This window comes from Musca domestica, unplaced genomic scaffold (genome assembly GCF_030504385.1).
Source record: "Musca domestica strain aabys unplaced genomic scaffold, Musca_domestica.polishedcontigs.V.1.1 138, whole genome shotgun sequence".
Lineage (NCBI taxonomy): Eukaryota > Metazoa > Arthropoda > Insecta > Diptera > Muscidae > Musca > Musca domestica.
Genome location: NW_026712189.1, coordinates 607,418 through 622,449, shown reverse-complemented (window position 1 = coordinate 622,449; position 15,032 = coordinate 607,418). Strand labels below are relative to the sequence as shown.

Sequence of the window (15,032 nt, the reverse complement as noted above, 5' to 3'; positions counted from 1 at the left end):
TTTTGGTTTTAAAATTGGGAATTTCTCACATATTGCCGGAATGGCATTTTTGTGTTAATGATTGAGGTTGATATTGATTTCTCACAAATTTACACATATGGCATCCATTTAATGAAAAGTGAGATAATATTTTAAAAATAATGGCATTGGTTTATTGAATAATTCCAAAAATCAAACGTGACTCTTCGTGGATTTTCAGAATTTACAAATTACAAAATATTGTCCTAAAATTATTTGAGGGCAACGCCAAGACAAAATAATTCTTAGGCTTACCATTAAAGTGAATAGGGAGGTATGGCGTATTTTTAGTCCTTCCAAGAAATCCCAACACTTGTTCATTAAATTTAATAGTAATTCTTCGAATTATTATAACCTTAGGCGTGTTCTCAAATATTTTTAAAACCATATTCTTTTTGGCAAAAAAAAAAATCTCTTAATATTGCCTTAAAAAAGGATTTCTTCATTTTTATAAAATTTCAACTAATTCAAAATACATGCAAACAACATAACAATATCGTACAAAGAACTCACATCAATATTCAATCAATATATTCATTCCATTTCCTAATTAAACACTCATCGTCAGTTTCATCAAAATGTATTACATTTGGATCATCTGAAGAATCTCTTAAATATTAAAAAGAAGAATTATGGATAATTTTTCGAAATATTTTCCAAGACTTACTCGACCTCCGATAAATCACTAAAATCGCCATAATCAACCGGCTTGTGGCAAATGCAACAAATATTTTTCGATTCTTGAAAGCAATTTTTACAATACATCGCATTACAGCCAATTGTTTCGCATTTGACTAGGGACTCTCTGGAATGAGAGGAAATATTTGTTAAACAACAACAGGCAAAATAACGAGGACTTTTTAACAGCAACGTAGATTTTAGGTAATATATTTGCTAAAGAGAACAAAGGATACTAAAATTTATAAACGTCGTGCTTTTACCTGCAGTATTGCAGAAGACAAACAATTCCAAATTCCAAGGAATCAAAATCCGAAAATTTCAAAAAAGTTAAAATTTCAAAAAAGAAAGTTACAACCCCTTCCCCCTAATTGAAAAAAACCTATAAGGATAGGTCAAAAGTCGGCGGGGCTACACCACTATGCGTATATAGTAGAGCTCCCGAAAGAAAAAAAAGTTTGCCGGAGATAGCGTAAATAATTTTTTATTGTGAACTTAATCATAAAGCTGCTTTGCAGATTTATGGTTTATGATCCTTTAAAAATTATTTAAAAAATCCTTAAAAAATCCACGTATATGGTCCTTTAAATATCCTTTAAAAAATCTACGTTTATGGCCCTTTAAATATCCTTTAAAAAATCCACGTTTATGGTCCTTTAAATATCCTTTAAAAAATCCACGTTTATGGTCCTTTAAATATCCTTTAAAAATCTTTAAAAATCCACGTTTATAGTCCTTTAAAAAATCTACGTTTATGGTCCTTTAAATATCCTTTAAAAATCTGTAAAAATCCACGTTTATAGTCCTTTAAAAAATCCACGTTTATGGTCCTTTAAATATCCTTTAAAAAATCCACGTTTATGGTCCTTTAAATATCCTTTAAAAATCTTTAAAAATCCACGTTTATAGTCCTTAAAAAAATCCACGTTTATGGTCCTTTTAATATCCTTTAAAAATTGTTTAAAAAAATCCACGTTTATGGTCCTTTTAATATCCTTTAAAAATTCTTTTAAAAAAAACACGTTTACAGTCCTTTAAAAAATCTTAAAAAAATCTACGTTTATAGTCCTTTAAAAATTCCTTAAAAAATCTATGTTTATGGTCCTTTGAATATCCTTTAAAAATTGTTTAAAAAATCCACATTTTAGTCCTTTGAATATCCTTTAAAAATTCCTTAAAAAATCCACATTTTTAGTCCTTTGAATATCCTTTAAAAATTCCTTAAAAAATCCACATATTTAGTCCTTTGAATATCCTTTAAAAATTCCTTAAAAAATCCACATTTTTAGTCCTTTTAATATCCTTTAAAATTTGTTTAAAAAATTCACATTTTTAGTCCTTTGAATATCCTTTAAAAATTGTTTAAAAAATCCAAATTTTTAGTCCTTTGAATATCCTTTAAAAATTGTTTAAAAAATCCAAATTTTTAGTCCTTTGAACATTCTTTAAAAAATCCACGTCTATAGTCCTTTAAAAATTCTTTAAAAAATCCACGTAAATAGTCCTTTAAAAATTCTTTAAAAAATCCACGTCTATAGTCCTTTAAAAATTCTTTAAAAAATCCACGTCTATAGTCCTTTAAAAATTCTTTAAAAAATCCACGTAAATAGTCCTTTAAAAATTCTTTAAAAAATCCACGTAAATAGTCCTTTAAAAATTCTTTAAAAAATCCACGTCTATAGTCCTTTAAAAATTCTTTAAAAAATCCACGTCTATAGTCCTTTAAAAATTCTTTAAAAAATCCACGTCTATAGTCCTTTAAAAATTCTTTAAAAAATCCACGTCTATAGTCCTTTAAAAATTCTTTAAAAAATCCACGTCTATAGTCCTTTAAAAATTCTTTAAAAAATCCACGTCTATAGTCCTTTAAAAATTCTTTAAAAAATCCACGTCTATAGTCCTTTAAAAATTCTTTAAAAAATCCACGTCTATAGTCCTTTAAAAATTCTTTAAAAAATCCACGTCTATAGTCCTTTAAAAATTCTTTAAAAAATTCACGTCTATAGTCCTTTAAAAATTCTTTAAAAAATCCACGTCTATAGTCCTTTAAAAATTCTTTAAAAAATCCACGTCTATAGTCCTTTAAAAATTCTTTAAAAAATCCACGTCTATAGTCCTTTAAAAATTCTTTAAAAAATCCACGTCTATAGTCCTTTAAAAATTCTTTAAAAAATCCACGTCTATAGTCCTTTAAAAATTCTTTAAAAAATCCACGTCTATAGTCCTTTAAAAATTCTTTAAAAAATCCACGTCTATAGTCCTTTAAAAATTCTTTAAAAAATTCACGTCTATAGTCCTTTAAAAATTCTTTAAAAAATCCACGTCTATAGTCCTTTAAAAATTCTTTAAAAAATCCACGTCTATAGTCCTTTAAAAATTCTTTAAAAAATCCACGTCTATAGTCCTTTAAAAATTCTTTAAAAAATCCACGTCTATAGTCCTTTAAAAATTCTTTAAAAAATCCACGTCTATATTCCTTTAAAAATTCTTTAAAAAATCCAAATTTTTAGTCCTTTGAATATCCTTTAAAAATTGTTTAAAAAATCCAAAGCAAAAGAAAAGTGACAGCTCTAAGCAACTTGGTTTATTTCCAATAACAAAACCAATAACATTGGCTTCTATGACAATCAAAACCGATAAAATTATAATTCAAAAATAAAGCCAATAACATTGATTTTCATGACACCAAAGCATTTTTTCTTGTCGTTTTTAAAACCAATAGTGACAAAATTGGTTTCTATGACAGCCCTGATTAACACCAGAGGGGGTGGACTGATATATATCATTAATTTGTAAAAATATTTGGGCATGTGAAATTTGAAGAGAATCGGAGATGTGTGAAGCCTGATGAGAATCGGATGCTTATTTCAAAATTTCTGACCCTATGTGGGGAGGTACTTGATGGAGTGGGCCGATATTGTGCATTTTCGCACCTGTTCTACCACTGAAAAACATTGGTGACTCGCTTTACGGTTACAATTTATAAACGTTGAGCTTTAATCTGCAGTATTGCCGAATATACTGAATACGATTGCAATGAATCTAAATCTGAAAATTTCAATAAATGTGGAAGAGGGTTTGTTTTTTTCCCCCTATTTAGATTACTACTTTCACAATTTGCTGGAAAATACAACATATAAGCTTTTAGCGTTTACAAAATCTATTGGAGAAACGTTTAGTATATTCCCCATATATAACAGTAACCATATTTTTAACCAAAAGCGATTTTCGTAAATATCGTAATTTAACATTTTTTGTACTCTTTAATAGTGATTTTTTAGATTAATGTATGAAAGATGTTTTGAGAAGAATTAAAGTTGTTTTAAAGAAGGTTTAGTCTTGTATTGAGTAAGGTCATGTGTAAAACCAGAAATCAGGTTTCATTAATGAAGATAACCACATTGTCACCTTTAACAAAACCAGAGAAGTTTTTTCATAAATGTGAAAAAAACTAAAGACTTGCTTGCGTCAAAGAAAATATCAACAGAGATTTTTTTATAGAGCCATTCTAGACAAGTTTTAGTGAAAAACTTTTACTTTAAAAAAATATATATACAAGGTCTTCTTTCACAGAAAACCTAACATTTCAAAAACTGTTGGGGAAATACATATTCCAAAAATTCTACAAAAACTAAAATATTTAAAACCCTTTGTGGAGTACAGGCCTTGGTGGAGATTGTAATGCACTGTAAGACAAAACAAACTACAACAACATTAATATATTATTAATATTTTTTTTTGTTGTAAAAACAGCCAAAATTGAAATTACACCATTGCCACAAATTCCATAAATATCTATTGAAATATGACGCAATATTTATATTTGATTTTATTTCAATCTCCTATGCACACGAATAAAGCAACCAAAAAATACGCATTTTCATCACTATCGCTCTGAATATATATTATTACACATCTTCGTTATTTTCTTGACAGCTTATCTCAAAATTGCACACAAGTGCAAAACAAATATTTATAAAATGCAATCAAAAACCAAACGTACTTTTGTCGATGTATATACCCTCGCTCTCTCCATAGTGCCTTAAGCACACACATGCACGCACACTCATAAAATAGAAAAACACAAAACAAAAAGTGCACAAATATGCCAATTTTCATAAACTTTTTAAACAATGAAATAATGTGTTTACTTGCACTTTTCTTTAAAACAATTTATATATACCTTGCAAGAAACATTTGATTTAAACGACTACACAATTTTCTTGATAATATTTACTGCTTTTAAGACAAAAATTTCAATAAAACAATGACGACGCAAATGACACTTCTAACAAGAATTTTAAATGCCGATTAACTGATTAGAAAAGCTTTTGAAATGACAATTGACCATGAGTTAGCGAGAGAGACGAAATTCTCGCGAATTTATGGAGGAAGAGGAAAATAAGACATGATCAAATGACTTAAAGGAAACGCAAATCAATGCTGCCAATATTAGTGAAAAAACATTATAAATTAGAATATATGTATAATGTAGAAAATAATTGAGAAACCAAATAATTATTCTAATAATTGAGAACTTATGATAGATATGTATATCTGTTTCAATAAATTTAACAGAATATGTTACAATATTTTACTTACATTTAAAGATGGAAAGAAAAATTAATGTATATATTTTTTCCAATAAATTGCACACACAGGTAAATAAAAATATTCGTTAAGTATAAAGGAACAACAATTTCATAAATTAAATAAAAATTCAACGTATTTTTTTCTTTTACATCTCCCTATTAATATGTTGAGCTCACTTGCTCTCTACATAGTGCTAAAACACACACACATGCACGCACACTCACAAAAATAGCAAAACAGCAAAGAGGGCGCACTTAATTCTTTTATTTTCATACTTTTTTAAGACAATGAAATATGGTATTTATTTTAGTATTTATTAAAGAAAAAATTAATTTTCACAACTTGCAAACTTTTTTTGGATAATTTTGAATGATTGTAATTTAAATTTCAATTTCAAGGACGACTCAAATTACTTTTATAAAAATAATTGTATGTACCAATTAACTGATTGGAGGGGCATTGACATATGACCATGAGTGACTAAGGAAGACAAAATCTCGCGAATTCACGTAGGAAAAGCAAATATGTTGTCGTCAAATTTACCTTTCCCGCTTTACATCTCCCTATTAATGTGCTCAGTCCACTTGCTCTCTCTCCATAGTGCCTAAAACAAACACATGCACGCACACTCATAAAACAACAACAGCTAAGAGGGCACATTGAATCAAATTCTTCATACACTTTTGAAACATTGAAATATGGTATTTATTTGCACTTTTCTTTAAAACAAATTATATATTCTATTTAAGAAACATTCGATTTACACGAATTGCTAATTTTCTTGATAGTTTTTAGTGATTTGATTGCTTAATTTCAATGAAACTTAGACGACGCGAATAACACTTCCAACAAGAATTTTAAGTGCCGATTAACTGATTAGATGAGCTTTTGAAATGACAATTGACCATGAGTGAGCGAGAGAGACAAAATTCTCGCGAATTTACAGAGGAAGAGGAAAATAAGACATGATCAAATGACTTAAAGGAAACACAAATCAGTGCTGCCAATGTTAGTGAAAAACTTTATAAATTAGAATATATGTAGAATATAATTGAGAAACCAAATATGAGAGAACTTATGATAGATATGTATATCTGTTTCAATAAATTTAACAGAATATGTTATAATATTTTACTTACATTTAAAGATGAAAAGAAAAATTAATTTTTATATTTTTTCCAATAAATTGCACACACAAGTAAATAAAAATATTCGTTAAACATAAAGGAACAACAATTTCATTAAATAAATAAAAATGCAACGTATTTTTTCTTTTACATCTCCCTATTAATGTGTTGAGCTCACTTGCTCTCGACATAGTGCTAAAACACACATACATGCACGGACACTCACAAAAATAGCAAAACAGAAAAGAGGGTGCAATTAATTCTTTTATTATCATACTTTTTTAAAACAATAAAATTTGGTATTTATTCCTGCTTTTCTTTAAAACCATTTATTCTATTTAAAAACTTTTAATTTACACTATTTTCAAATGTTCTCTCGATATATTTATCGATTTTGTAGTTTAATTTCAATGAAACTTAGACTACGCGAATTACACTTCTAACAAGAATTTTAAGTGACAATTAACTGATTAAAAGAACTTTTGAAATGACAATTGACCATTTGTGTGAGAGAGACGAAATAATCGCGAATTTTCAAAAGAATGGTGAGGTGTCTTAAAGGAGACTATAAAAAGTGATGCCTATGTTAATTATAAAATATAAGAATTAAATCAAACTAGGAAGTAAATCAATCAATAGTGCCAATGTATGTGAACATTTGTATACATTACGCCATCAAGCTACTGAATTTTACCATCCTTTTTACGATAATAAAAATCGCATGATTTTAATTTATAAATATTGAGAAATTAATTAGAAATTACCGTAATTTATACCACTTTCACAAGACTATTTATATTTAATGTAAAAAAACTTACTTATTTAATGGTGAGCCACATAGCAAACACTTATCGGATTTTCGTTGACCCAATATAAGACGAAATAGACAATATCTGAAAATTACATACATAAGAATTATTTCGTTTTTTTAATTTCTTGCTGCAATTAATTTACCCTTCCGTTTTGGCTCTCAACCAATCTAGGAAAGAAAAATTATCGCCAGTTTTATTTTTCGTAAAGGCTATTCTCGCTTTGCGCCGGGCCAATTTAAAGAAACTTACTAAAATGTTTATTGGAAAAAAATAATATTTTAAAAAATAAAATAATTTTTTGCACCTACTTCTTTTTAGCAGAATTCGATTATATAGCCATATAGCTCGTTGCCTTGCCACCTCCGGATAATAAAGACGCATTACAATGTGCCTTAGACGTAAACCATAGGGTTGACAAAACAGAAATATCCAACCAAATAAAATTAGGCTAGCAATTAAATAATAATGGGCATAACTAGGGCGCCGCGGCAGTGGTAAGCATGTATGTGGGTCTATGGTGTAATTTTGCGATATTGGTTCAAATGCATGAACTATCCCACCAAATATCTCGCCAACGAAACCACCGCCATCGATTTCTACGGTTATGTAAGGGGGAACTAAATGTTATGAAAATATAAGTAAAATAACTTAATAATTTCTTTGGATCTGATTTTTTTAACGTGACGTATTTTTTTTTCATGTGACGTATATGCGATGGAATTAAAATGCTCTGTATTTCGTTTGAGGGAACAATTTTCCAGTTTTTACTTACTTGTAAAACCCCTTTCTTTATGGCCATAATAAGATATCATTGCCAATATCCAAAAGAGACTGTAATCGGCAAAGCATATGCAGAACAACTGTATACTTGAAATTGCCAAAAATATACCCGATCTGGACAGAGCCAGCCATTCTTGACGCGTAAGCCTGCAGTCAGTTAACTGAAAGTAACAAATTTTGTTGAGTGCCAGCAAACAGAAAAATCTAAATAGAGAATCTGTGTGATTTTACTTGGTCTATACTATGGCAGCATCTCTTACTTTACTTACTTCAATTTTCATAGACTGCCGAATATTTAAGTATGAAGGGTATATTAAGTTTATCATTCTGTTTGTAACCCCTCGAAATATAGATTTTAGAGCCCACAAAGTATTTTTATTCTTGATCAGCATAAAATTCTATGTCGGGTTAGCGATGTTAATCCGTCTGTCCGACTATGGAAATCACTTAGCTTCCGAATGAATTGAATTAGGTTAATAAAATTTTACTTAAATGTGTGTTTGGTCTGCAGGGCTTTTGGTATTGAAAATGGGCTAAATAGGTCCACGTTTAGGTATGTCACCCATATAGTTGTACATCTTTATTTTGATGATTTTAGCGACATTATTCACCGGAATTGTTTTAAGTTTCGTATTTGAAGTTCATAATAGGTACTACAGCCTATGACAAAAAATTGCCTATGCAGGTCCAGGTTTTTGTATAGCCCCCATACAACGGTGCCTCGATGTATTCGGTATTTTGGTGATTTAATTCACAGCAATGGTTTCAAATTTTGTATTTGCACTTAATAATGGTTACAACAACATGTGACAGAAAATTGTCTAAGCAGGTCCACGTCTTCGTATGGCCCCCATACTTCGGTACCTCCCTGTATTCGGTATTTATCTGATTTTATCTACATTAATCACCGGAATTCTTTCAAATTTCGTATTTGAAGTTCCTAGAAGATACTACGGCCTGTGACAGAATATTGTCTATGCAGGTCCAGGTTTTCATATGGCCCCCATATAACGGTGCCTCCGTATAGCTGTACATCCCTATTCTGATGATTTTAGCGACATTATTCACCGGAATTGTTTCAAGTTTCGTATTTAAAGTTCCTAATCGGTACTACTGTCTGTGACAGAAAATTGCCTATGCAGGTCCAGGTTTTCGTATAGTCCCCATACAACGGTGCCTCCCTGTATACGGTATTTTGGTGATCTCAGCGATAGTATTCACCGAAATGGCTTCAAATTTTGTATTTGCACCTAGTAATGGATACTGCAGTCCGTGACATAAAATTGTCTATGCAGGTCCACGTCTTCGTATACACGGTACCTCCGTGTAGTCGGTATTTAGCTGATTTTTTATTCACCGGAATTGTTATAAATTTTCTATTTGAAGCTCCTAATTGGCCTGTGGCCTATAGCCTCTGACAGAAAATTGCCTATGCAGGTCCAGGTTTTCGTATAGCCTTCATATAACGGTACCTTCTAATATTCGGTATTTTGATGATTTTTGCGAACCGGAGTTGTTTAAAATTTCGTATTGAGAGTTCGCAATGGCAATTACAGTCTATGACAGAAAATTGTCTATGCAGGTTTTCGTATAGTCCCATATATCGGTACTTCCCTACATTCGGCATTTTGATGATTTTAGCGACATTATTCATTGGATTTTTTTTAATTTTCGTATTTTAAGTTCCTTATAGGTATTACAGTCTATGACAGAATTTTGCAAATGCAGATACAGGTCTAACCCCATCTAACGATACCTTCCTATTCACCATTATTTATTATTCACTGGAATTGTTTCAAGGTTCGTGTTTGAATACTATAATGGGCATTAAAAAATTGCCTACGCATATCCACGTTTTCGTATGGATCCCAATATAACGGCGTTGCATTCTTAAGATTTTTAGAGAATTGTAAACGGATTTTTTTTTTTTTTGAAATTTCCAAATTTGTTCGGTCCAGCCCAACATATTGCTTTTTTACTTATTTCAATTTAAATGTTCAATTTTTACTCTTCATGTAGAACTTAGCTGAACAAATGTCCTGTAAATACCATGTCCTTGAATCAAACTTACCCAAGGATATTTCATTTTCTCCATGAAAGTCAGAGGCAACGCCGTTTCCATATTCATATTTCTACGGTTTTCATCTATTTCAACAAATTCCTTGGATATATACGAATTTTGATAGCCAGGATTGTGTAAATATTTCAAGCGAAAATATATAGCCCTAAAACGAAATACTCAAAATTGAATTGAAATTTTAACTCAAGCTCCACACTTACTTGAATATAATCACAGCAAACATAAATAAACTGACCACATCCAACCAACCGAATATCAAGACAAATGTTTTCATTCGATTGTGTATATCCGACATTATATCCCTTTTAATGTCATCCAATTCCCTGGAAGTGGTGGTTTTGAAATAGAAATCATGATCGAAGGTTATGGAGACATCGAAGAGTTTTTTAACTTCTGCAGTAAATTGTTGTAGCTCTGAAAATTACCAATAAAATGGAAAATATTTATTTTCATGATTTTAAGTTTGAGTGTAAACCAGACCTAGCCAACCACTATCAAAACAAAAACTTGATTGTGACATAAATATCGCGAGAGAAACTCTTCCTCTCTCAGTAAACATGAAATCAAACGAAACAAGCGAACAGTTATGGTGATGGGTTTACTGCAGTGGTGCTCAAGAAAAAATATCTCTTTCCAGTCAAATTTCTCTTTGCTTCTTTAAATCATGAACAAAACAGTGTTAAGTCATTATTTATACAAATATTTTTTATCCATTTGCTTTATAAATTATTTTGGCAAACATTCGTGTTTAAAAACAATTAAAAAGAACCGTAAAATATAAAGAAAAACAGAATTTTAATTTTCTCTTAAATTATCTATTTTTTCTCTTCATGTTCTAGAACACGGTTTTGAGCACCCCTGGTTTACTGACCAATGTTGACAGTTATTCCCAAAACTATGATTGAGTGTAAGGTGTGGTGAATTGCCCATGGGCGGTGTGTTGGCGGCCGCTGGTGTAAACTTACTTTCCATAACGGTCGCTATAATCGATTCATTGACAAACACCACCAATACACAAATGACATCCACAACCTTGGTGGCATAACATAGCATGGCAAAAAGCTGGGTGACTTGACACAATGCCCTCATGGGACCCAATTTCTTTTGACAATCCTCTATTGCATTCTGGGCAATTTTCATGCAACGTTCATACGGAGTACCAAATTCTTTATTGCACATCCGCACAATGTTCCTTAGCCATGCAAATGCATTTTTCATTGTGGCCACTGGAAAATATTACAGGTTAAAATAATGGACCAATTTCAGAGATCTGCAAGAAAGTCTTACATATTACCACAATCAAAGCCTGAATTGTCTGCAAAACTTGTTGGACCTTTCGCAGGACTTTCCTTAAATCATTGACGGCATTGTGTATGGCATCCTTAATGGCAATCAACGGTTTCTTCAGCGTATCCAACATTTCTCCCAGTGCATGCTTCAATTGCATCTGGCCACAACTCAAACTTGAGACCATAACATCAATATTACGAAACAAATTCACAGTGGGTCCTGTGGCGGCAATAAAAAATGCCACCGCTATTATTAGGGAACGACCTTTGGAACTGCACAGAATTGGAATGGAGAGGGATGCAATGCACCTAAAACAAGCAAAACAACCGCGATAAAAAAAAGTAAAATCAGAAAGAACCATTATTGTTTTGTTGCCGTACTTTTTTAATTGAAAAAAGGAGAAATGTTAGATTCTCTCAAAGAGAACTGCTTCGCCCAGATAGTACGGAAACAGAAAACTATTAAAACTATCTAAGCTGTATGGCAATTGGCTGAAATGTCAGCCAATTTCAAAATCTGGCAACCATCATGTTACTATTTTATTTTCGGACAAATTCACCTGATAAGAGAAATACACGAGAACGCCATATTTGTGCGTTCTCTCTTCAAACTCAATGCCCACTGAGACCCTCAAAAGTAATTTGGTTAGTAATTGGTTGGAAAAACTAAATACCGCAAATCAGACTACAGTTATATAAGGGTATGGCAAGAATGGACCTAAGAAGACCTAAGAAACCACCGAGAATCCGTAAAATATAAAAAGAATAAAAATCAGGAGGTATATGGGGCTATATGAAAAAAGGAACCTCCATTGGATATATTTCGCGAGGTAACTCCTTGCCACTCACTGAGAACCCGAAACATAAAACTACATCTGATTTGGGGCTATGGCAAAAGTAGCCATGTAGGTATACCTACCAATGAAATGTTCATCCTGCCATTAAATATATATTTTTTTTTTTTTTGCCAGATTTTAAACTACCCTCTGAGAACCATAAATATCAAATCACAGCTGATTTGCTTGGAAATGGGGACCAAAACTTTTAAATAACGAAAATCAGGGTGTAAACCATATGGGGTTATAACAAAAACTAGACAAAAATTAAATATATTTCGAGAGGAGCTAAGCTACCTACTAAGGACTCGATATATCAAATTATATTTGATTTAAAATTTGGTACGAAAAGTTTGGAAATATAGAAAATCAGGGTGTGAGAAATTAAATTACCCACTAAGAACTTGAAAAGTAAAATACAATTGATTTATTTGGAAATCTGGACCGGGATTTTCATATTACCCAAAATCAGGAGGTACAATTATGTGAAGCTACACCAAATTCGACCAATTTGATTGTAAATTGGGACCAAATTCCGAAAATCGGGAAGTAGACTAAGCCACTTAATGAAAAGTAGGCTAAGCCACTTAATTATAGCTTATTTGTATGGACATAAGAATACGATACCCCAAATTACAGTTGATTTGGTTGAAAGTAATGACGGAAATATCCAATACGAGAGTCACCATTGGATAAAGCCCATTTTCGATGTCCAACATCTTTGGAGTAGTTCAAACACTTATGCTAAATTTCATTTCTTAATATTCATCCAATTTGAAACCTCCAACTTGATTTCAGTAGGCAGACAATCATTATTAAATCGACTTAAAATTTCATGCCGAACTTGTTGTTTATTTCGACTCGACGTAATAACGAAAAGTAATCCTCCGCCATCTTATGGTAAAGGGTATAGAAAAAATACAACTGTTTAAAATTTCTCTCAAGTCTTCGTTAAAACTTACCGTACGTCCTTGCTGTAGGATAAAAATATGATAATGAATCCCAAGATAATAAGAGAGCACCACCGGGTAGTGTTTACATGATTTCCCGAAAAATATTTATACCAACACACTGTTAGAACGATTCCACAAAGATAGCCCAAGAGAACGACATTCAATGCCTTTTGTATGGGTATACCACTGCCCAGGATCTTTTGGAAGATACGACCAAGAAATGTTTCACGATAAGGCTTGGTATTGGGTTTCTTTTTGTTTGGTTTATTTTTATTCAAAATTCTGTTAAACATTTTATAGTTGCAAATTCTTTACATATTTTATTTATTGATTAAATTTTCATAGCCAATTTTGTTTTTTTTTTACTACAAACACTATTGTAGTTCTTAAACAGCCTTAAAAATTAGGAGAACATGTGTTATATCTAAACCTAAAGGTGCAAGCATGGTAGAAATACCAGGTAGCAACATAGGCGAAAATTACAACAAAGCAACTTTTTTGGAAACTTGATATGTCAAAGTTGTAGTCAGGGCGAATTGATTTGAAGTACAAAATTTGGGGCAAATTATTTTTCCAATCAAAATATTGAATTAAAAATTTTCAAAATTGTTGTTTTTTCTATTACAAAAGCAAACATTCAAAACTTCCACCATCGATTGAAAGTAATGCTGAAGCCGCTGCACCTTGGTTTGATTATAGCACGTTCAATACAACATTTTTGAAAATCACAGAGACTGGAAATGGAGTAGTCTCCAGCGCTCCAACGAAGGACATTTGCGATAATAGATGTCCAATCGTTGTTATCTCTTCATCATCCTTACACAGCATGCAGTGTTGGTAAAGTTGGCAACGTTTATTTCATATTCAACAGCGATAATGTTCTTTACAAGAAAATATCCGGAAAATTAGTTTTGATGCTTTAAAATTAGGTTTTGTCGTGGTTCTGGGGTGTAGCCTTTTTTTTTTGCTACATCATCAGCTTTCTCGCTGTAGTGACATGCTACCTAAAAGGTACTTTAGTGTATATTTACTCCTCAGGCTTACTTAAGATTTGGATCAAAGATTGCAGAAGATACAGGGGGCTGAGTCTACTGTGAGTCCACGCATATTATTTGCTTAGCTATGAAATGTATAGCAGACAGGAAGTCTTTTATGTATAGATAACTTTAATACATTCGAGCAATTTGAAATAAAAAAATCTCAATATTTAATCACACCCCAAAAATTGCCAATGTTTTGTTCCCCAAACCAATCCAATATGCTTTGGAATCATTCACCTTTCACTGTTGAATCCCTATAACATAGTTGAAAATCCGTACAAATAAGATGATGAAATTCCATGTATCGGTTTATCTCCTATATGAAATTGATTCCCTGTTTCACTTATATCAAATATCCACGAATTTCAAATCTCCATATTACCTATGCCTACCATATGTTGAATATACACTTCTTCCCTCATAATCTATACAAACGTAAAATCTCGATTTTCTATCAATAACAATGTTAAAGTTTGAAATCATGCAACAATTTTCTTATGTGTAAATGAAGGCGAATTCAAATTACAACAATTTTTTGACATATCAAATTGATACCAGCTGGCCTGAAAGGGTTACCTTGTAATTCTACCATGGGTGCAAGTACATAAAAAGCTTGAAGTCATGCCTAGGCGGCTCTGTAATCCTTTTAAGAAATGTCACAAAATATGCCTAGCCATGACTTCAAGCCTAGACATTTACTTACACCTTAAAAGCTTTGTAAGCATCTATCATTGATTTCCTATTTCTATCTCGTGTGATCTTTGGTGTAGATAATTTTTCAAAACATGAGGTATACTTTTAGGCTGATCTTTAATTCTTAACTAAT

At 31.4% G+C, this 15,032-nt stretch overlaps 1 protein-coding gene across 1 annotated transcript; it reads right to left on the bottom strand.

Annotated features, from left to right (window-relative positions):
* Window positions 1–464: 464 nt before the first annotated feature.
* LOC131801023 (DC-STAMP domain-containing protein 2-like) lies at window positions 465–13,507 on the bottom strand. The gene is made up of 11 exons (XM_059118960.1): window positions 13,176–13,507; window positions 11,376–11,686; window positions 11,054–11,314; window positions 10,289–10,502; window positions 10,080–10,233; window positions 8,001–8,169; window positions 7,537–7,845; window positions 7,371–7,476; window positions 7,235–7,309; window positions 686–823; window positions 465–627 (listed from the first exon to the last, which is right to left on the bottom strand). Exons 1-11 carry the CDS (start codon window positions 13,457–13,459, stop codon window positions 540–542), a joined length of 2,109 nt encoding a protein of 702 aa, XP_058974943.1. The 5' UTR covers window positions 13,460–13,507; the 3' UTR covers window positions 465–539.
* Window positions 13,508–15,032: the final 1,525 nt, after the last annotated feature.

Excerpts from the sequence above, each read along its gene's own strand:
- LOC131801023 (XM_059118960.1), bottom strand. The coding sequence starts at position 13,459 with ATGTTTAACAGAATTTTGAATAAAAATAAACCAAACAAAAAGAAACCC. Across the intron at positions 11,315-11,375 it reads GGCTTTGATTGTGGTAATAT|TGGCCACAATGAAAAATGCA; the intron begins GTAAGACTTTCT and ends AATATTTTCCAG. Across the intron at positions 10,234-10,288 it reads TTTGCTGTGATTATATTCAA|GGCTATATATTTTCGCTTGA; the intron begins GTAAGTGTGGAG and ends ATTTCGTTTTAG.